Source organism: Sinohyriopsis cumingii, chromosome 6 (genome assembly GCF_028554795.1).
Source record: "Sinohyriopsis cumingii isolate HCF-2022 chromosome 6, ASM2855479v2, whole genome shotgun sequence".
Classification (NCBI taxonomy): Eukaryota; Metazoa; Mollusca; class Bivalvia; order Unionida; family Unionidae; genus Sinohyriopsis; species Sinohyriopsis cumingii.
The window spans coordinates 56,577,636-56,601,235 of NC_142966.1; the positions used below are offsets into that span (position 1 = coordinate 56,577,636).

A 23,600-nucleotide genomic window follows, 5' to 3' on the forward strand; every position below is an offset into this window, starting at 1 on the left:
TTATAGGAAAATGTATTTCCATTCCTTTCCTGTTAGCATGTTAGATTGATGCAAGGAAATGTTTCGATCTGATTCTTTGATATTAGTTAAAATGACAATAAAGCCAGAAACCTTTTCAACAATGTATTCTTTCAGGCTATTTCGTCTAATGGCACTGCGGCATCAATGTCTCCTGGAAACTGCTCTGAGAATCAAACACCATACATGTTTGCGATACTTCACAACGGTACAGAAATCGGCGCGAAAGTAACGATGACGGCAAATGGTAATACGCTATTTATATTCAAATCATTTTGCTCATTTCCATCTGCATATTTATCGGTTAAACAGTGATGCATCTACGAAGACATTAATGTCTTTCGAAACAGGATTTAGTACCATGTGACTGATGGCCGTACTGCTAGTCTCATCTGCTTACTCATTATTCAAATCCCCACTGGATAATCTCACTTCGAGCATGTTGCGGATGTTTCACTTCCATGCAAAATACATTTCTTTGCCGAAAAGTTGTAATTAATATTTACGCATAATGCTGACGAATTTCACTGTACTTATTAATAATTTTTGTTTTCTACAAATTATATTTCTTTATATTTTGCATGGAGTCAGGAATACATAGAACTATATGATATTTATTATTTTTGTAACATGCTCTGAAAGACACACGTTATAACATATGCATCTCTAGTTTTGTCCAAAGCACTGTTAAGAACTGTTTAGTATAATTCCAGAAATGTTTGTACAACATATAAGTTTGCATATCTCAACTACCGGCGCCTTGTAATATCTGATGTCAATAAGCTTCACTTCGGTAAAAGAATTTGTGCAGTCGCTTCTCGTGTGATAGGATAAAGTGAGCTATATTTCGCATGCTAAAAAAGGAATGGGATTATAGTGTCCTTATATATATATATATATATATATATATATATATATATATATATATATATATATATATATATATATATATATATATATATATATATATATATCTATATATATATATATATATATATATATATATATATATATACAGACACAGCAGTCGGGTTTGTTGTGCTATCAGTTTTTTTGTACGGTAATAATTTAATCTTCATCGATGATACCAGCATTAATGTAGCATTAGCTTACATTAAGGTGCATTTATTTATAATATATTTTTGTTTTTAATTTTGCAGTCACCTGCGGTAAGTAATTAATTTTATTGGCTATTTCCTTAAAAATAATTACCATCTTGAATCGTTTTTAGGCCTAAAATTGGGGAACAAATTATAATGGTCGAAGGACGACATTAAGTCGTTATGATCGAACAATCTTAAAGATGTCAAAGCATATGGAAGCTGCTATTTTATGTAGTAAATATTTATATATTTACATCATCAATATCAGAGGAAAAAAAACCCACAAACGTTCAGTACTTGTTTTCCTAAACGATGAAGGATTGTAATTGGGATTAATACGTTATCAATGTCTACTAAATTTCGTAATATTTCTTTTGTACAGCATCGACTATTGGGTCTGATGCTACATGTGATTTACCAGCGGTATTTAGCAACAGCCTGTGGAGGGACAGTACCAAGGGTGACATCACATTTACCAATAACGAAATGCGAGGCTGGACAATGAGGGCTCAGGGACACAACGTCAGTAACTGGAAGTGCTGGAAATCCTACATGTTCGATACACAGGGTTATCTCCTTTTTAAGTAAGTTTATTTTTTCTCTAATACTCCAATAGCTTTAGTATTGTTTATCCACATTTAGTTCAGTACAATTGCTCCTGAAATGCTACGTATATTGTTAAAGAAACTATGTTGTCAGTAAGATATTTGAAGTTCTCATCAGGTTACGCTTGTACCAACATCGACAACCGTTTTAAACCCTTCATCCTAGAATACCACGAAAATCTAAAGTTGTTCTTATGGAACATAATTTGGAGAGAAGTTAATATTATTTTTGTATAGCTAATGCTGAATAAATCTTCCTTTCTGTACAGGTCAGAGGACTCAATAAGTGGAAATGTTCCCTACTACGCTTACATGTGTATGAAACTGACTAAGATAACGGACGTGTCCTATTATTATTACATGGTCCATGGTAAGTTTTAATTGTTATGAGCAGAAAGTCATCTTGATGTTTTATCTTTGTCAGAAAAATGTTTCATTCAAATCTTGCATGTGATGTATTGGATATACATTATGTCTATATTCACACCAATGCATATGTGTCTGATCATAGGATATCGTGTTGTGTAATTAACTACTCCTTTAGTTTTCAACGCGTTCTTGAAATCGGGTATAATTATTGATGTAAAGATAATAGCAATGTACCTGGTCAGCTTGAAAGATCGTTTTAATTATTTAGTCTTGACCATTAACAATTGTACGATTTTGAGTTTAGTGATTTTCGCTTGGTGTTTCTTCGTTATACATGTATTTTGATTCCTACGAACACATTCATATATGTGGTTTATGTCTGCGATGCATATGTGTCACATGTTAAAAATAGTCCATCTTATTTGTATCCACTTGGAATGAACATCGAATGTGTCGCTATGTGTGTCTTTTTGAAAAGGTTCTTTGTTCTTTTAGCGAATGAATGAGAGGGAAACCGCGCAAAACTAGCGCACATTTAGAGCTTATAGATGATAAATGGTCTAAGGAAAACATTGCACGAAATTAGTTCATCAGTCTACTGAAACGACAATATTTCTTTTAAAGGAGAAAATGATTATGTCGGTGGGGAAAGGATCCATATATCAAGCAATGACTCCCTGGATATTGAAAGTATTTGCCAGACCAGCAATATAGAGCCTGCAGAACAATTCCATGTTCTTATTAAATCAGGTGCTTCTTCTTCTTCTTCTTCTCTCTCTCTCTCTCTCTCTCCATAAACTGGCATACAAAAGGAAAACATTTTCACTGGATGACCAAAAATGCAGATGAATAAAGTCGAATCTAAACATTTGATTTTATAATTTATATCGAATGTGCGTCATTCTAAATTAGTTTGAATGAAAGAGGTCCTCATGTACTTGTGAACTGTACATATCCTAAGCTTAAAGCAGCACAAAACCTCGCATAATTGACATATAAGTTCGCATGTACAGGTTTTGAGGAGTCCGCCAAACAAGATTGTCCGGATCCAATCCGTGGTATGTTTGACTATAAGTACATCGGGGCAGATGGAACTCAAGCCTGTGCAGGATCCCATGCCATGTGGAACGTCTGTATAGATAACAAGACGATGACATTCAACTACTCACTTTGTTCACAAATGATGGCCTTTTCAAGTAAGTGTCAGGGACAACTTGCTATGGTTAAGAATCACACGTGTGCTTCCATTTGTCAATCGGATATATATCTATAGTTATGCAGATGCAGATAAAATGAATTGCTAAATACTATGCAAAAGACTTTTATATCTTGTGTACAATACAATTCCTTCATTTATCTACGCATTTTATAAAAAAGACACGTTACCCATGACGAACAGGAAGATTTTGTTCTCATAAAACTATTTTAAAGGAATGAAACCAATTGTTAAAAATGCAAAATTAGTTAACATATTATGAAATTCCAATTTAAATATTATACCTTTGATTTGTTGAACTTGAATGATAAACTTTATCAATAGTAATGTTACCAAAACATATAAGGAGTATGATACGACCAAAACGATGAATGATTTAATAAGAGTTTCTAAAGTTTAATAATCATAAAAAAAGTTATTAAAACTTGCATTGTAGATTTGTTCTTGGTATTGAGAAGCATTGTTGTCTTAATTGATTTTCATAAGTTTTTTAGGAGCAGATATATATTTTGTAATAAATATTTCAGGGAGTGGACATGTATGGTGTGTAGTAGCTGTGAGGAAAACGTACACCTATCTTGTAGTGTACAATAATGACAGCAACGTCGATAATGTCAACACATACCAATTTTCTTGTTTTGTAAGTATTTACATATTACACGAATCAAATATGTGTATTTTGCGTATTTTAAACTGTTTTCTTGCTGAGATCTAATAGACTAATTTGTGTCCGTTAGTTTCTTAACGATAGTAAATCAACCACCTGAAAAATATTTTCTTTTCAAACCTGAAACGGCACGTCAATTACTTTATTAGTACATTTTCAGGGATTATCTTAAAGTTAACTTGTTCCAGCCACTTAACTTGTCATATTAATGATGTGTACTATTTCCTATAAAGGCTATTTCAAGTAACGGCAGCTTTGCAACGATGGTTCCGAGGAACTGCACCGAGGGACAGACTCCAACCTCTTTTGCGCAGAATCACAATGGATCGGATATTGGAGCCAAAGTGACCATGACCGCATACGGTGTGAAATGGTTTTATCATATTCACTCATCATATCTGCCTTGTCACCAATGTTCATAGTCTTACTTCTTACACTTTTCTTGCACAAATTGGAGTGTCAAATCATTAATATCATGTCACAGACAATGCTCTATATATATATTTTCCTATTCAATAAATCAGTTAAGCATGATTTATTATAAATTACTATTGAATGATGTTGGGACGACTAAGTCATGAACTGCATTTTCTTCTTTTTCAGATACCTGCAGTAAGTGATACAGGGGCTTCCCAATTCTGCAAGTTGTATACAAATAAAACTAATAATTAAAAAGAGAAACTGAGACACGCTCTTTTCAAAACACTAATCATTTTTCATTGTTTTATCTGGACAGTTTGTACATAAAGGCTGGCATAAATCTGAGTTATGATCGTCTCTTCAACAAGTTTGTATCTTTGTAATATCAATTAATGTCATTGTATCAATATTTAGGAATATGAACAACATTTCAATGTCTATATACAAACTAAATTGCTAATATTCCTGGGGTTTAACATCTTATTGCAAGTATTATTTCATTGTGAACGAAGCGTCTTGTTTCGTAGAATGTCTTAACTATTTGTTGAAAATGTTTGCTTTCATAACGCTAACATATGAATGAAGTCTCTCAGAGGTAGACATATTTGTATTCCCAGGGGAAAGTCCCTCCACTAGCACTGTGTGTGAACTACCTGACGTGTTTAAGAACTCAGTTTGGCGGGATAGTACAAAGGGAAATATTACCAATTCGGAGAAAACCATGTCTGGCTGGACATTTACGGCCTTTGGCCATAAAGTATCGGACTGGGAGTGCCTTGATAGTACTATGTTTACATCTCAGGGATTTCTTTTGTACAGGTGAGTAATTGTGATGTTCATATGTTTCCTCTGAAAAGTATCCATGCCTTCAATGATTCACAGAAGCCTTAATGTCAAATAAAAAGTGGATAACCGAATTAAATCAGCTTACATGGGTGCATTTAACTGAAGATTATTATCAACGATTCTTGCCCCATATTATTGGAAACGAAAGATGTGTTTCCTAAATTGACAGTAGTTGACATTGGCAAGATCATTGATAAAAACATTTTAGTGTTATTGGGCTGTCAAGTATTCTTATATAATAATCGTTTCACGAAACATTGCATCTAGAAACAAAAGGCGTTTTTGGTATGCAATCTTGACGCGATGTTGGTGACTCAGACGATCCAAAACAATGAAACTCTTTTACATTTTTGCAGAATGATACAATGATTCTTATCACCGAGAGAAATAAAACGAGTACTTAAGATGATCGGGTTATATGAAAATAGAAGATATTGCCTTGCTCTGAGTGACTCGGGTAGATTCATCGACTTTGTAAACTCCACGAGTAAACGTCAATTCTTTATTCACTCGGAGCAACAAAATTAGCCTTTTATTCTAGAACCTATTGGCTGGTAATATGTATAACAGAGTGAAGTAGCATGACGTAACCTCAAGATAATGTTAGTGGTTTACCTGTTATGTCCAGATTTGTTTTTGTGTACATTCGCACAGAATTATACGTTGAAACTTAATTCTCTTTCCTAACTCAAGGGAAAACATATACTGAAAGGAGCAATGAAGAAAATAAAGGAATTCCTGATTGTTGGATTTAACCTTAGGTCGATTTCATGCAGAAATACCATACTTGCCACTAGGCACTGGAGGCGTCTTTAAATAAATCCAAGTTTTCTTGATCTTAATTTTGTGATATCTATTGACGGGCACTACAGTGAATTAACAAGATTATTTGTATTAGAAAATCCAGTATTTTATGGTATCGTATAAAGAAACAATTAGTAATATCTTTCCACGAATAAATATTACAAAAATACATACGAATGTGATTGATTAATATAATTGCTATTGGTGACGAGAGTTAAAGGCTTCGCAGCAACTATCTTTTGTTTTCATTTACATTAAATATGGATTGTGTTTGCAGACTTATGGAGACAATAAGCGGACCTGTCCAATACTATGGCTACCTATGCATGAAATTTACAAGAATGAGTGCCAAGTCTTACATGTATTATCTCCTGCATGGTAAGTTAAAAAGAGCGGGGATCACTTCTTGGCTGGGATCTAAATCATTTGTACAAGATACAAATTATAGTTCGTGTGTCAGAAATCAATGTTAGTCTCCCAGTATTGTCTATGTGCTCTGCTGTTTTCCAAAAAGATAATTCTTATACCTGTCAGTAATATTTATGCCTGCTTGTTCCCTGATAAAAGATATACGGCATCACAATAATTAACACGAATATATGTCTGATATAAGTGTCAGTTATAATATTACATTGTACTAGTATGTGTGTAATGTCACATTTTTTCTTTTGCCTTTAGCACAAGAACCTTTAGTTGGTCAGGAGAGAGTTTACTTGTCGACAAGTGCCCCTATAGCCAATGCTACAACTCTTTGCAATCTGAACAACATAGAGCCAATGGAACAATTCCATGTTCTTATCAAATCAGGTACGTGAGATCTTTAACGTGTTTGCTTGGTTTTCTTTTGGGAAATGTGTTATGAATAGAAGCATATTACGACAGGGTGCAAGATTAAGATCTATTGTCCGATGCTATGCATATTTGTTTAATTTCTCTTTCACTTGGCAATAATAACGTAATGTTGTAATGCTTGTATAGTCACGTACTATTTCGAAACGTTAACCGCAACAGTAAGAAACTTTGTCCTAAGGATCCCAAAGGTAGGCCATTTTACTCAAGTATCTTTCTTCTTCATTCTTAGTAAATGAATACATTATTTGCAACTAGGTATTATCAGGTAGTTTGGATAACTTATAACTTGTACTTCTACCAGGGTTTGAATCCGATGTAAAACAGAATTGTCCAGATGCCATCAGAGGAAATTATGATTACATATATTATGGATCTGACGGAAGTATCAAATGTCAGACCAGTAATGACGAGTGGAAAGTATGCAACGATAACAAAACCATGAACTTTAATTACACTACCTGCAATCAAGTCATGGCCTATTCTGGTGAGTCAAATGAAATGTTTCTACTTAAAAACTACTTGATTAATCGAGACCAAAATTTAGCAATTACACACTAGCTGGTCATTTATGAAACACATCTGTTGAATATTTGTGTCAGATGTTTCACATAATAGGGTATAGTTAAATTAAATTGAACTTCAAGAAGTAATAGTTCTCAACCATTCTTCTTCTATATTCTGCATTCTATTTCTTATAAATAATGGACTAAATATTCTTCACGCCTGAAATACTGAACGATATTAAGCTCGCCATTAAAATCACAAGCAAAACAGATATTTTGCCCAGGCATTTAGCCCTCCATCATTAAAGCTTCATAAAAAACTTCGGTTTAAAATTTCAAGAATCCGCAAATATTTATGCTTATTTTCTTTACGTTATTTCAGCAAGCGGCTCTGTGTTTTGCGTAGCATCTATAGTTCGCACCCACGCATACGTGATGGTGTACAATTCCGATCCAGATGTGGACAATATCAACACTTACAGATTTTCATGCTTTGTATGTATACCTTCAATTATGATTGTATCTAGGTTGTGTACAAATACAGAATAATGCATTCTACCGGCCCAGTTATGCTTTGCTGGAGACAAATCTAAGCCTACGTTATACGTATGTATTGACCGACTAATCTCTCTAAGATAAGAGGTTTCGAATATCTGGTTACAATGAACGTTGTGATGTATTACAGTTTTTATTAATTGATATTCTTTGGTGTTGAATAATATTTTGAATGTCGAAATATCATTATATTCAATTAAACGCAAATACATTTAAGCGTGTATTCAAAAATGGAATTCGTTTTCTGCAAATATCTAGAAGCAAATATCAATGTATTTGAACCTTCAGGCAATATCATCAGATGGGAAGTATGCCTCTATGGTACCAAACAACTGCACTGAGGGACAGACACCCAATGAATTCGTGAAAAGCCATAATGGAACTTCAATCGGGGCTAAACTTAATATGTCTATAAAAGGTCAGTATTGTATTTACCGAATTTTGCTATCCCCAGTTCATGAAAATTAATCTTTCAGGAAAAATAAACAAAAGCCCCAGAAGAACATATAAACAATCACAATCATGCATTATTTACTTCAAATAAGAAATCATCATGATTTTCTTCGATAAGTATATTTTTCATTACGTAGGCTGGGCACATCAACTTTAAAGCCTGGTAAATGACATTTTAATTTCAAAACTTGAGTACGCTGATCAAAGCTGGAGTAGTATCCAACTTCGATGTAATATTTATTAAGCCAAGGTTTGCTTGGAAGCAAATATAATTTCTTTCCCATATTCGTTGCATAGACCGAAATCATCCGTTAAATTAAAAATATGTTTAGTAAAAGAAATTGCGGTTGAGGCAAGAAGATTTAATCACACAGAAATGAACCTAACCTGGAATATAAAAACAAATATCGTAAAGATATTTAAAGCTTGCCGAATGTATGGATGTTGTTAGATATGTGGGGCAGTCGGTATGCTAAACCGTCTCATTTTCATCTCTTATTACATTTCATAACGCCCGAACAAAATAGTACTACATATCGGTGAACAGTTCTAGAAGAATATTTGTAATCAAACAATCAATTAGAGTTTCTTTTTATATAATGCGATCTCTTTACTCGTGGAATAAATATATTTTACTTTTGTTTCTCTTTCTGTCTTTTACAGCGAGTTGTGGTAAGTGGTTAACACTTGTGATCTTCGCATTTATATGTTAATCTCCACATTCTTCACAATTATCCTTGACGCCAGTAAACATTCAACACTATCTTCAGAAGAACTCATTATTCACGTAGTATATAGTATTATCAACACTGGTGAATAAATGTCCTTCTTAGTCTATTTGATAATATATCTATAATAGAAGAAAATAGTATACCGATTAGAAAAATTAATCTTTGGTTATACAAAATAAATAAATATTATTATTTGAACAGCACGTTCTAACACATTATATGCTTTCAATATATTTCATGCAATATTATTTGTAATGCATCCCTGATACAGGGATAGATTTTCTCTGACAAGTTCATAACCAATCGTCCTTCAAAAGCATTGCGTATTTATCTTCTTATTTTTGTTGACGAATAAATTCGTTTTATGTTCCTGCAGCATCATCGTTGGGTGCCAGCTGCCAATTCGACAACGTGTTCATAAACTCGACATGGATAGATAGTACCAAGGGGGAGATAAACTTTAGCATGAATATAATGTCAGGATGGTCCATAACGGCATTCGGGCATTCTGTATCCAACTGGAAATGCTTTGACAGTAGTGACTTCAACACAACTGGCTATCTCTTGTTCAGGTATTTGGGAATCGAACTTATTTGCCTTTTGCATATATGTATGCATATCAGTCTTTCAACATTCCAAATGAATTACGTTGTCATTTATATCTGACAATTTATTGTTTATATATCTATTCAACGGAAATTTCTTTGTCGTCGTTGTGGTACCATAATTGTTCTCAGTACCTCATAGTTGTAGGAAATGTGGTGAATAAATATTTAACGTATATTAATAGAAAATCAGTATGTACAGTAATGTAAATGTGTTCGTGATTTCGATTACTTGCCTCTATAACTACATTACTACATACAAATATCTAGTTTATAAACAATTCAATAATTCCTCATTCCACTATTAATCATCCCTAAATTAGATATTAGTATATACCAATACAATGAACACGATCTCTAGGAATAGACAGTGGTGAGTCCAAATGCTATTATTTCCAAACTACATTTCTGTTCAGCATTGATCAGCAGATTTCTCATGTCGAGATTCACAATTATGTTTTGTTTCAGACTCTCTGATTCTATCAGCGGCACGGTTCCTTTATACGCTTATCTCTGTATGAAACTCACAAAGATAACTAACTACTCATATTTATATTATCTACTGAATGGTAAGTTCCGTTTTTTGCATAATCAATATTAGGTATTTCTAAATATGATTCTTTCTTTTTTCTGATATATTTCTTAAACTTAATGATGTCATGGAAGACGTGTAATGTGTATTTAATAAATGATGTGTCATTCGATGATTAAGTAGCAAAAAGAATGAATGTGATCTTTGGAAATGAAGAAACCTGTACTTATTTAAACAGCAAAACGAAAGACGTTCTTAAAAGACATCCGTTCTAAGGACGAATTAGATATTTCTCTAACTACTTGATTAGCCCTTGCACAAAAGCAAATGAAAAGAAAATAATATTCCAAACCAGCATAATAAACAATGAGTGGACATTGGATTTGAAATTTATGAAAAGAGTCCAATAGTAGTATTGGGCATGAGCTGCTTGCAGCGAATATAGCATTGTTCAACGAGTTTCATAAACTACGCGTCATCTGAACGTACGATTTCTCCATTACTGTACCAGTTTTTTTCGGGACGCATGGTGTCTCTATGGCTTGTATGTGATTGAATTAAATTGATCAACAGTTCCACTTTAAGAGATACAAATTGTTCCACACAACTCAGGGACTGTTGGTAATATTACTAGGGATAAGACACGTACCAAATAGATTTCAGTGCTTGCTGGTTGACAAGGACTTCAATAATGTTTAAATGGCAATGTCTCACAAACGATCGAAGGATCAATGGTACTATCTGCACCAACGAAATAAGGAAGTTACCACTTTTGTTGTTTATTACACTGGGTGTAAATATTGTTGGCACGTTCAGACACTTTCGTATTTTGTTTGGATTTTCACCTACATAGAACAGTCTTCTAAATTAGTAACTTTTCATGTTATTTAGAACTTGTGTCTTCTTATTTGCTTAGATGAAAATATAGCCAAAATTATTTCTTCTAAATATAAGTTACGTTTATGTGGGAAATTAAAGTTAGAAACTAGATTATCTTCTGCCATCTATCGCATATATGTATTATGTAACTGCAGCCCAAACAGCCCAAACAGGCCAGGAAAGAGTGTTGGTGACAGAAAATGCTTCACTTGAAAATGTATCTGCTGTATGTAATGAAAGAAATATAGAACCTCCTGAACAGTTCCACGTCATCGTCAAGTCCGGTAATATCAGTTTCCACATCTAGCATTAGTCATCTACTGAATTGATTTTGTTTTTTTATAGTATTTAAAAAGAATGTGCAAATCTATATGCCATATGGATTGTTCAAGTAACATATTTAAAAGAGCAATTTAAGATATTGTTTCTATTATGCATCACACAAATTGATATAATACATTACATTAACAGGTTTGATTTATTTATACCTCTAACTTACAGGTCTTATATTTTCCTGTTCTAAGCAGCCGAAGTAACATTTAAGTAGAGTTCTTATACCTCCTATCTTTTGTAACTAATGGCCATCTGTTAGAGGTGAAATGAAACATGCCTGGATGAATAGGTTAATTGCAGTTTCGTTATCCTGGTATTAGACGCTCATACGTCCTGTTATATTTTCTATACAGATATCTGTCTGAAAAGATACCAGAACTGTGATGGGTGATTTTGAAAGTCTCGATCATTTGTTTGCAACTTCCTTTTGAATTGCAGGGCATCTGTCAGAGGCGAAACAAACATGTCCGAATCCAATTAGGGGTATCTTCGATTACGTTCACCAGGCACCCGATGGAAAAACGTCATGTGCTATGTCGCATGACAGATGGGATGTATGTACCGACAACAAGACCATGACCTTCGATTACACCAAATGTTCAACAATAATGGCCTACTCATGTAAGGGACAAGGAGTGACTTTTGTTAGAACCCAACGAACACAAGATTCTGAAATATTATTTAAATAAATATTTATTGCAGTGATTCTTATATAATTTCATGCTCTCAGAGCTGTTTCCTTCCATCCTATGAGAAACGTTAGGTAACATAGAATTAAATATGAAACATGATGACAGCAAGAACAATAATATTCAAACGAGATGACAGCTTAAAGAAAGCGAAACCGTTTTCCAAAATTGTTTATCTACATATTTCACATACACGAAAATGCAATAATGCATTCTATTGTGGGAACTCAATTTTATTTCTTTCAGATAATGGGTCGGTATCATGTGTTGCGTCAATCACGAATGCACATACTTACGTCATGGTGTACAACAATGATGCCACCGTAGACAACATAAATACTTACAGGTTTACATGCATGGTAAGTAAGTTCTCAGTATGCTGTATTTGACTGATAATAGCAATGTTATGTGTTAATCAGAGGCAAAGTGTTTGTTGTTGTAGTTCAGAATAGATATGTTTGTTGTAAGTGCAAACGGAACTACTTTAGACGAATTCTGAACTGCTTTTCTTATTGTTCCTGTCTTCTGGTAGTCGATATATTTCTGTTAGTAAATTTGTTTAAATCTCTATCCTATCGTCCATCATATTATGTTAGCATACATTTAACCTACTTAATTTTTGAATGCCTATAAAGGTCCTAGACGTCATTAATTGAATGAGTTTATTATTTGCGTATTTCTTATTATAGGAAAATGTATTTCCATTCCTTTCCTGTTAGCATGTTAGATTGATGCAAGGAAATGTTTCGATCTGATTCTTTGATTATAGTTAAAATGACAATAAAGCCAGAAACCTTTTCAACAACGTATTCTTCCAGGCTATTTCGTCTAATGGCACTGCGGCATCAATGTCTCCTGGAAACTGCTCTGAGAATCAAACACCATACATGTTTGCGATACTTCACAACGGTACAGAAATCGGCGCGAAAGTAACGATGACGGCAAATGGTAATACGCTATTTATATTCAAATCATTTTGCTCATTTCCATCTGCATATTTATCGGTTAAACAATGATGCATCTACGAAGACATTAATGTCTTTCGAAACACGATTTAGTACCATGTGACTGATGGCCGTACTGCTAGTCTCATCTGCTTACTCATTATTCAAATCCCCACTGGATAATCTCACTTCGAGCATGTTGCGGATGTTTCATTTCCATGCAAAATACATTTCTTTGCCGAAAAGTTGTAATTAATATTTACGCATAATGCTGACGAATTTCACTGTACATATTAATAATTTTTGTTTTCTACAAATTATATTTCTTTATATTTTGCATGGAGTCAGGAATACATAGAACTATATGATATTTATTATTTTTGTAACATGCTCTGAAAGACACACGTTATAACATATACATCTCTAATTTTGTCCAAAGCACTGTTAAGAACTGTTTAGTATAATTCCAGAAATGTTTGTACAACATATAAGTTTGCATATCTCAATTACCGGCGCCTTGTAATATCTGATGTCAATAAGCTTCACTTCGGTAAAAGAATTTGTGCAGTCGCTTCTCGTGTGATAAGATAAAGTGAGCTATGTTTCGCATGCTCAAAAAGGGAATGGGATTATAGTGTCCTTATATATATATATATATATATATATATATATATATATATATATATATATATATATATATATATATATATATATATATATAAAGATATATATATGTATATATATATATATATATATATATATATATATATATATATATATATACAGACACAGCAGTCGGGTTTGTTGTGCTATCAGTTTTTTTGTACGGTAATAAGCATGGCACATTCTGTAATTTAATCTTCATCGATGATACCAGCATTAATGTAGCATTAGCTTACATTGAGGTGCATTTATTTATAATATGTTTTTGTTTTTAATTTTGCAGTCACCTGCGGTAAGTAATTTATTTTATTGGCTATTTCCTTAAAAATAATTACCATCTTGAATCGTTTTTAGGCCTAAAATTGGGGAACAAATTATAATGGTCGAAGGACGACATTAAGTCGTTATGATCGAACAATCTTAAAGATGTCAAAGCATATGGAAGCTGCTATTTTATGTAGTAAATATTTATATATTTACATCATCAATATCAGAGAAAAAAAAACCACAAACGTTCAGTACTTGTTTTCCTAAACGATGAAGGATTGTAATTGGAATTAATACGTTATGAATGTCTACTAAATTTCGTAATATTCCTTTTGCACAGCATCGACTATTGGGTCTGATGCTACATGTGATTTACCAGCGGTATTTAGCAACAGCCTGTGGAGGGACAGTACCAAGGGTGACATCACATTTACCAATAACGAAATGCGAGGCTGGACAATGAGGGCTCAGGGACACAACGTCAGTAACTGGAAGTGCTGGAAATCCTACATGTTCGATACACAGGGTTATCTCCTTTTTAAGTAAGTTTATTTTTTCTCTAATACTCCAATAGCTTTAGTATTGTTTATCCACATTTAGTTCAGTGCAATTGCTCCTGAAATGCTACGTATATTGTTAAAGAAACTATGTTGTCAGTAAGATATTTGAAGTTCTCATCAGGTTACGCTTGTACCAACATCGACAACCGTTTTAAACCCTTCATCCTAGAATACCACGAAAATCTAAAGTTGTTCTTATGGAACATAATTTGGAGAGAAGTTAATATTATTTTTGTATAGCTAATGCTGAATAAATCTTCCTTTCTGTACAGGTCAGAGGACTCAATAAGTGGAAATGTTCCCTACTACGCTTACATGTGTATGAAACTGACTAAGATAACGGACGTGTCCTATTATTATTACATGGTCCATGGTAAGTTTTAATTGTTATGAGCAGGAAGTCATCTTGATGTTTTATCTTTGTCAGAAAAATGTTTCATTCAGATCTTGCATGGGATGTATTGGATATACATTATGTCTATATTCACACCAATGCATATGTGTCTGATCATAGGATATCGTGTTGTGTAATTAACTACTCCTTTAGTTTTCAACGCGTTTTTGAAATCGGGTATAATTATTGATGTAAAGATAATAGCAATGTACCTGGTCAGTTTGAAAGATCGTTTTAATTATTTAGTCTTGACCATTAACAATTGTACGATTTTGAGTTTAGTGATTTTCGTTTGGTGTTTCTTCGTTATACATGTATTTTGATTCCTACGAACACATTCATATATGTGGTTTATGTCTGTGATGCATATGTGTCACATGTTAAAAATAGTCCATCTTATTTGTATCCACTTGGAATGAACATCGAATGTGTCGCTATGTGTGTCTTTTTGAAAAGGTTCTTTGTTCTTTTAGCGAATGAATGAGAGGGAAACCGCGCAAAACTAGCGCACATTTAGAGCTTATAGATGATAAATGGTCTAAGGAAAACATTGCACGAAATTAGTTCATCAGTCTACTGAAACGACAATATTTCTTTTAAAGGAGAAAATGATTATGTCGGTGGGGAAAGGATCCATATATCAAGCAATGACTCCCTGGATATTGAAAGTATTTGCCAGACCAGCAATATAGAGCCTGCAGAACAATTCCATGTTCTTATTAAATCAGGTGCTTCTTCTTCTTCTTCTTCTCTCTCTCTCTCTCTCTCTCCATAAACTGGCATACAAAAGGAAAACATTTTCACTGGATGACCAAAAATGCAGATGAATAAAGTCGAATCTAAACATTTGATTTTATAATTTATATCGAATGTGCGTCATTCTAAATTAGTTTGAATGAAAGAGGTCCTCATGTACTTGTGAACTGTACATATCCTAAGCTTAAAGCAGCACAAAACCTCGCATAATTGACATATAAGTTCGCATGTACAGGTTTTGAGGAGTCCGCCAAACAAGATTGTCCGGATCCAATCCGTGGTATGTTTGACTATAAGTACATCGGGGCAGATGGAACTCAAGCCTGTGCAGGATCCCATGCCATGTGGAACGTCTGTATAGATAACAAGACGATGACATTCAACTACTCACTTTGTTCACAAATGATGGCCTTTTCAAGTAAGTGTCAGGGACAACTTGCTATGGTTAAGAATCACACGTGTGCTTCCATTTGTCAATCGGATATATATCTATAGTTATGCAGATGCAGATAAAATGAATTGCTAAATACTATGCAAAAGACTTTTATATCTTGTGTACAATACAATTCCTTCATTTATCTACGCATTTTATAAAAAAGACACGTTACCCATGACGAACAGGAAGATTTTGTTCTCATAAAACTATTTTAAAGGAATGAAACCAATTGTTAAAAATGCAAAATTAGTTAACATATTATGAAATTCCAATTTAAATATTATACCTTTGATCTGTTGAACTTGAATGATAAACTTTATCAATAGTAATGTTACCAAAACATGTAAGGAGTATGATACGACCAAAAAGATGAATGATTTAATAAGAGTTTCTAAAGTTTAATAAACATATAATAAGTTATTAAAACTTGCATTGTAGATTTGTTCTTGGTATTGAGAAGCATTGTTGTCTTAATTGATTTTCATAAGTTTTTTAGGAGCAGATATATATTTTGTAATAAATATTTCAGGGAGTGGACATGTATGGTGTGTAGTAGCTGTGAGGAAAACGTACACCTATCTTGTAGTGTACAATAATGACAGCAACGTCGATAATGTCAACACATACCAATTTTCTTGTTTTGTAAGTATTTACATATTACACGAATCAAATATGTGTATTTTGCGTATTTTAAACTGTTTTCTTGCTGAGATCTAATAGACTAATTTGTGTCCGTTAGTTTCTTAACGATAGTAAATCAACCACCTGAAAAATATTTTCTTTTCAAACCTGAAACGGCACGTCAATTACTTTATTAGTACATTTTCAGGGATTATCTTAAAGTTAACTTGTTCCAGCCACTTAACTTGTCATATTAATGATGTGTACTATTTCCTATAAAGGCTATTTCAAGTAACGGCAGCTTTGCAACGATGGTTCCGAGGAACTGCACCGAGGGACAGACTCCAACCTCTTTTGCGCAGAATCACAATGGATCGGATATTGGAGCCAAAGTGACCATGACCGCATACGGTGTGAAATGGTTTTATCATATTCACACATCATATCTGCCTTGTCACCAATGTTCATAGTCTTACTTCTTACACTTTTCTTGCACAAATTGGAGTGTCAAATCATTAATATCATGTCACAGACAATGCTCTATATATATATTTTCCTATTCAATAAATCAGTTAAGCATGATTTATTATAAATTACTATTGAATGATGTTGGGACGACTAAGTCATGAACTGCATTTTCTTCTTTTTCAGATACCTGCAGTAAGTGATACAGCGGCTTCCCAATTCTGCAAGTTGTATACAAATGAAACTAATAATTAAAAAGATAAACTGAGACACGCTCTTTTCAAAACACTAATCATTTTTCATTGTTTTATCTGGACAGTTTGTACATAAAGGCTGGCATAAATCTGAGTTATGATCGTCTCTTCAACAAGTTTGTATTTTTGTAATGTCAATTAATATCATTGTATCAATATTTAGGAATATGAACAACATTTCAATGTCTATATACAAACTAAATTGCTAATATTCCTGGTTTTTAACATCTTATTGCAAGTATTATTTCATTGTGAACGAAGCGTTTTGTTTTGTAGAATGTCTTAACTATTTGTTGAAAATGTTTGCTTCCATAACGCTAACATATGAATGAAGTCTCTCAGAGGTAGACATATTTGTATTCCTAGGGGAAAGTCCCTCCACTAGCACTGTGTGTGAACTACCTGACGTGTTTAAGAACTCAGTTTGGCGGGATAGTACAAAGGGAAATATTACCAATTCGGAGAAAACCATGTCTGGCTGGACATTTACGGCCTTTGGCCATAAAGTGTCGGACTGGGAGTGCCTTGATAGTACTATGTTTACATCTCAGGGATTTCTTTTGTACAGGTGAGTAATTGTGATGTTCATATGTTTCCTCTGAAAAGTATCCATGCCTTCAATGATTCACAGAAGCCTTAATGTCAAATAAAAAGTGGATAACCGAATTAAATCAGCTTACATGGGTGCATTTAACTGAAGATTATTATCAACGATTCTTGCCCCATATTATTGGAAACGAAAAATGTGTTTCCTAAATTGACAGTAGTTGACATTGGCAAGATCATTGATAAAAACATTTTAGTGTTATTGGGCTGTCAAGTATTCTTATATAATAATCGTTTCACGAAACATTGCATCTAGAAACAAAAGGCGTTTTTGGTATGCAATCTTGACGCGATGTTGGTGACTCAGACGATCCAAAACATTGAAACTCTTTTACATTTTTGCAGAATGATACAATGATTCTTATCACCGAGAGAAATAATACGAATACTTAAGATGATCGGGTTATATGAAAATAGAAGATATTGCTTTGTTCTGAGTGACTCGGGTAGATTCATCGACTTTGTAAACTCCACGAGTAAACGTCAATTCTTTATTCACTCGGAGCAACAAAATTAGCCTTTTATTCTAGAACCTATTGGCTGGTAATATGTATAACAGACTGAAGTAGCATGACGTAACCTCAAGATAATGTCAGTGGTTTACCTGTTATGTCCAGATTTGTTTATGTGTACATTCGCACAGAATTATACGTTGAAACTTAATTCTCTTTTCTAACTCAAGGGAAAACATATACTGAAAGGAACAATGAAGAAAATAAAGGAATTCCTGATTGTTGGATTTAACCTTAGGTCGATTTCATGCAGAAATACCATACTTGCCACTAGGCACTGGAGGCGTCTTTAAATAAATCCAAGTTTTCTTGATCTTAATGTTGTGATATCTATTGACGGGCACTACAGTGAATTAACAAGATTATTTGTATTAGAAAATCCAGTATTTTATGGTATCGTATAAAGAAACAATTAGTAATATCTTTCCACGAATAAATATTACAAAAATACATACGAATGTGATTGATTAATATAATTGCTATTGGTGACGAGAGTTAAAGGCTTCGCAGCAACTATCTTTTGTTTTCATTTACATTAAATATGGATTGTGTTTGCAGACTTATGGAGACAATAAGCGGACCTGTCCAATACTATGGCTACCTATGCATGAAATTTACAAGAATGAGTGCCAAGTCTTACATGTATTATCTCCTGCATGGTAAGTTAAAAAGAGCGGGGATCACATCTTTGCTGGGATCTAAATCATTCGTACAAGATAAAATTATAGTAGTTCGTGTGTCAGAAATCAATGTTAGTCTCCCAGTATTGTCTATGTGCTCTGCTGTTTTCCAAAAAGATAATTCTTACAGCTGTCAGTAATATTTATGCCTGCTTGTTCCCTGATGAAAAATATACGGCATCACAATAATTAACACGAATATATGTCTGATATAAGTGTCAATTATAATATTACATTGTACTGGTATGTGTGTAATGTCACATATTTCTTTTGCCTTTAGCACAAGAACCTTTAGTCGGTCAAGAGAGAGTTTACTTGTCGACAAGTACCCCTATAGCGAATGCTACAACTCTTTGCAATCTGAACAACATAGAGCCAATGGAACAATTCCATGTTCTTATCAAATCAGGTACGTGAGATCTTTAACGTGTTTGCTTGGTTTTCTTTTGGGAAATGTGTTATGAATAGAAGCATATTACAACAGGGTGCAAGATTAAGATATATTGTCCGATGCTATGCATATTTGTTTAATTTCTCTTTCACTTGGCAATAATAACGTAATGTTGTAATGCTTGTACAGTCACGTACTATTTCGAAACGTTAACCGCAACAGTAAGAAACTTTGTCCTAAGGATCCCAAAGGTAGGCCATTTTACTCAAGTATCTTTCTTCTTCATTCTTAGTAAATGAATACATTATTTGCAACTAGGTATTATCAGGTAGTTTGGATGTCTTTTATAACTTATAACTTGTACTTCTACCAGGGTTTGAATCCGATGTAAAACAGAATTGTCCAGATGCCATCAGAGGAAATTATGATTACATATATTATGGATCTGACGGAAGTATCAAATGTCAGACCAGTAATGACGAGTGGAAAGTATGCAACGATAACAAAACCATGAACTTTAATTACACTACCTGCAATCAAGTCATGGCCTATTCTGGTGAGTCAAATGAAATGTTTCTACTTAAAAACTACTTGATTAATCGAGACCAAAATTTAGCAATTACAGACTAGCTGGTCATTTATGAAACACATCTGTTGAATTTTTGTGTCAGATGTTTCACATAATAGGGTATAGTTAAATTAAATTGAACTTCAAGAAGTAATAGTTCTCAACCATTCTTCTTCTATATTCTGCATTCTATTTCTTATAAATAATGGACTAAATATTCTTCACGCCTGAAATACTGAACGATATTAAGCTCGCCTTTAAAATCACAAGCAAAACAAATATTTTGCCGAGGCATTTAGCCCTCCATCATTAAAGTTTCATAAAAAACTTCGGTTTAAAATTTCAAGAATCCGCAAATATTTATGCTTATTTTCTATACGTTATTTCAGCAAGCGGCTCTGTGTTTTGCATAGCATCTATAGTTCGCACCCACGCATACGTGATGGTGTACAATTCCGATCCAGATGTGGACAATATCAACACTTACAGATTTTCATGCTTTGTATGTATACCTTCAATTATGATTGTATCTAGGTTGTGTACAAATACAGAATAATGCATTCTACCGGCCCAGTTATGCTTTGCTGGAGACAAATCTAAGCCTACGTTATACATATGTATTGACAGACTAATCTCTCTAAGATAAGAGGTTTCGAATATCTGGTTACAATGAACGTTGTGATGTATTACAGTTTTTATTAATTGATATTCTTTGGTGTTGAATAATATTTTGAATGTCGAAATATCATTATATTCAATTAAACGCAAATACATTTAAGCGTGTATTCAAAAATGGAATTCGTTTTCTGCAAATATCTAGAAGCAAATATCAATGTATTTGAACCTTCAGGCAATATCATCAGATGGGAAGTATGCCTCTATGGTACCAAACAACTGCACTGAGGGACAGACACCCAATGAATTCGTGAAAAGCCATAATGGAACTTCAATCGGGGCTAAACTTAGTATGTCTATAAAAGGTCAGTATTGTATTTACCGAATTCTGCTATCCCCAGTTCATGAAAATTAATCTTTCAGGAAAAATAAACAAAAGCCCCAGAAGAACATATAAACAATCACAATCATGCATTATTTACTTCAAATAAGAAATCATCATGATTTTTTTCGAGAAGTATATTTTTCATTACGTAGGCTGGGCACATCAACTTTAAAGCCTGGCAAATGACATTTTAATTTCAAAAATTGAGTATCGCTGATCAAAGCTGGAGTAGTATCCAACTTCGATGTAATATTTATTAAGCCAAGGTTTGCTTGGAAGCAAATATAATTTCTTTCCCATATTCGTTGCATAGACCGAAATCATCCGTTAAATTAAAAATATGTTTAGTAAAAGAAATTGAGGTTGAGGCAAGAAGATTTAATCACACAGAAATGAACCTAACCTGGAATATAAAAACAAATATCGTAAAGATATTTAAAGCTTGCCGAATGTATGGATGTTGTTAGATATGTGGGGCAGTCGGTATGCTAAACCGTCTCATTTTCATCTCTTATTACATTTCATAACGCCCGAACAAAATAGTACTATATATCGGTGATCAGTTCTAGAAGAGTATTTCTAATCAACGAATCAATCAGAGTTTCTTTTTATATACTGCGATCTCTTTAATCGTGGAATAAATACATTTTACTTTTGTTTCTCTTTCTGTCTTTTACAGCGAGTTGTGGTAAGTGGTTAACACTTGTGATCTTCGCATTTATATGTTAATCTCCACATTCTTCACAATTATCCTTGACGTCAGTAAACATTCAACACTATCTTCAGAAGAACTCATTATTCACATAGTATATAGTATTATCAACACTGGTGAATAAATGTCCTTCTTAGTCTATTTGATAATATATCTATAATAGAAGAAAATAGTATACCGATTAGAAAAATTAATCTTTGCTTATACAAAATAAATAAATATTATTATTTTATCAGCACGTTCTAACACATTATATGCTTTCAATATATTTCTTGCAATATTATTTGTAATGCATCCCTGATACAGGGATAGATTTTCTCTGACAAGTTCATAACCAATCGTCCTTCAGAAGCATTGCGTATTTATCTTCTTATTTTTGTTGACGTATACATTTGTTTCATGTTCCTGCAGCATCATCGTTGGGTGCCAGCTGCCAATTCGACAACGTGTTCATAAACTCGACATGGATAGATAGTACCAAGGGGGAGATAAACTTTAGCATGAATATAATGTCAGGATGGTCCATAACGGCATTCGGGCATTCTGTATCCAACTGGAAATGCTTTGACAGTAGTGACTTCAACACAACTGGCTATCTCTTGTTCAGGTATTTGGGAATCGAACTTATTTGCCTTTTGCATATATGTATGCATATCAGTCTTTCAACATTCCAAATGAATTACGTTGTCATTTATATCTGACAATTTATTGTTTATATATTTATTCAACGGAAATTTCTTTGTCGTCGTTGTGGTACCATAATTGTTCTCAGTACCTCATAGTTGTAGGAAATGTGGTGAATAAATATTTAGAGTATATATATAGAAAATCAATATGCACAGTAATGTAAATGTGTTCGTGATTTCGATTACTTGCCTCTATAACTACATTACTACATACAAATATCTAGTTTATAAACAATTCAATAATTCCTCATTCCACTAATAATCATCCCTAAATTAGATATTAGTATATACCAATACAATGAACACGATCTCTAGGAATAGACAGTGGTGAGTCCAAATACTTGTACTATTATTTCCAAACTACATTTCTGTTCAGTATTGATCAGCAGATTTCTCATGTCGAGATTCACAATTATGTTTTGTTTCAGACTCTCTGATTCTATCAGCGGCACGGTTCCTTCATACGCTTATCTCTGTATGAAACTCACAAAGATAACTAACTACTCGTATTTATATTATCTACTGAATGGTAAGTTCCGTTTTTTGCATAATCAATATTAGGTATTTCTAAATATGATTCTTTTTTTTTTTTGATATATTTCTTAAACTTAATGATGTCATGGAAGACGTGTAATGTGTATTTAATAAATGATGTGTCATTCGATGATTAAGTAGCAAAAAGAATGAATGTGATCTTTGGAAATGAAGAAACCTGTACTTATTTAAACAGCAAAACGAAAGACGTTCTTAAAAGACATCCGTTCTAAGGACGAATTAGATATTTCTCTAACTACTTGATTAGCCCTTGCACAAAAGCAAATGAAAAGAAAATAATATTCCAAACCAGCATAATAAACAATGAGTGGACATTGGATTTGAAATTTATGAAAAGAGTCCAATAGTAG

The 23,600-nt window shown here is 33.4% G+C and overlaps 2 protein-coding genes across 2 annotated transcripts in view; both read left to right on the plus strand.

Annotated features, from left to right (window-relative positions):
• Window positions 1-7,952, plus strand: part of LOC149796992 (uncharacterized) — a 60,240-nt gene extending 52,288 nt beyond the window's left edge. Inside the window, exons 18-29 of the mRNA XM_089960682.1 lie at window positions 136-265; window positions 1,504-1,705; window positions 1,996-2,096; window positions 2,720-2,845; window positions 3,109-3,291; window positions 3,839-3,951; window positions 4,212-4,341; window positions 5,016-5,217; window positions 6,326-6,426; window positions 6,727-6,855; window positions 7,202-7,384; window positions 7,786-7,952. Coding sequence (XP_089816808.1) covers window positions 136-265; window positions 1,504-1,705; window positions 1,996-2,096; window positions 2,720-2,845; window positions 3,109-3,291; window positions 3,839-3,951; window positions 4,212-4,341; window positions 5,016-5,217; window positions 6,326-6,426; window positions 6,727-6,855; window positions 7,202-7,384; window positions 7,786-7,952 — 1,767 coding nt within the window. The remainder of the gene's footprint in view (window positions 1-135; window positions 266-1,503; window positions 1,706-1,995; window positions 2,097-2,719; window positions 2,846-3,108; window positions 3,292-3,838; window positions 3,952-4,211; window positions 4,342-5,015; window positions 5,218-6,325; window positions 6,427-6,726; window positions 6,856-7,201; window positions 7,385-7,785) is intronic.
• A 1,573-nt stretch (window positions 7,953-9,525) lies between these two features.
• The window catches only part of LOC149796993 (uncharacterized), an 88,420-nt gene continuing 74,345 nt past the window's right edge, over window positions 9,526-23,600 (plus strand). The window contains exons 1-18 of the mRNA XM_089960683.1: window positions 9,526-9,714; window positions 10,216-10,316; window positions 11,314-11,442; window positions 11,930-12,112; window positions 12,427-12,539; window positions 12,999-13,128; window positions 14,395-14,596; window positions 14,887-14,987; window positions 15,611-15,736; window positions 16,000-16,182; window positions 16,730-16,842; window positions 17,103-17,232; window positions 17,907-18,108; window positions 19,217-19,317; window positions 19,619-19,747; window positions 20,103-20,285; window positions 22,421-22,616; window positions 23,124-23,224. Coding sequence (XP_089816809.1) covers window positions 9,608-9,714; window positions 10,216-10,316; window positions 11,314-11,442; window positions 11,930-12,112; window positions 12,427-12,539; window positions 12,999-13,128; window positions 14,395-14,596; window positions 14,887-14,987; window positions 15,611-15,736; window positions 16,000-16,182; window positions 16,730-16,842; window positions 17,103-17,232; window positions 17,907-18,108; window positions 19,217-19,317; window positions 19,619-19,747; window positions 20,103-20,285; window positions 22,421-22,616; window positions 23,124-23,224 — 2,530 coding nt within the window. The 5' untranslated portion in view covers window positions 9,526-9,607. The remainder of the gene's footprint in view (window positions 9,715-10,215; window positions 10,317-11,313; window positions 11,443-11,929; window positions 12,113-12,426; window positions 12,540-12,998; window positions 13,129-14,394; window positions 14,597-14,886; window positions 14,988-15,610; window positions 15,737-15,999; window positions 16,183-16,729; window positions 16,843-17,102; window positions 17,233-17,906; window positions 18,109-19,216; window positions 19,318-19,618; window positions 19,748-20,102; window positions 20,286-22,420; window positions 22,617-23,123; window positions 23,225-23,600) is intronic.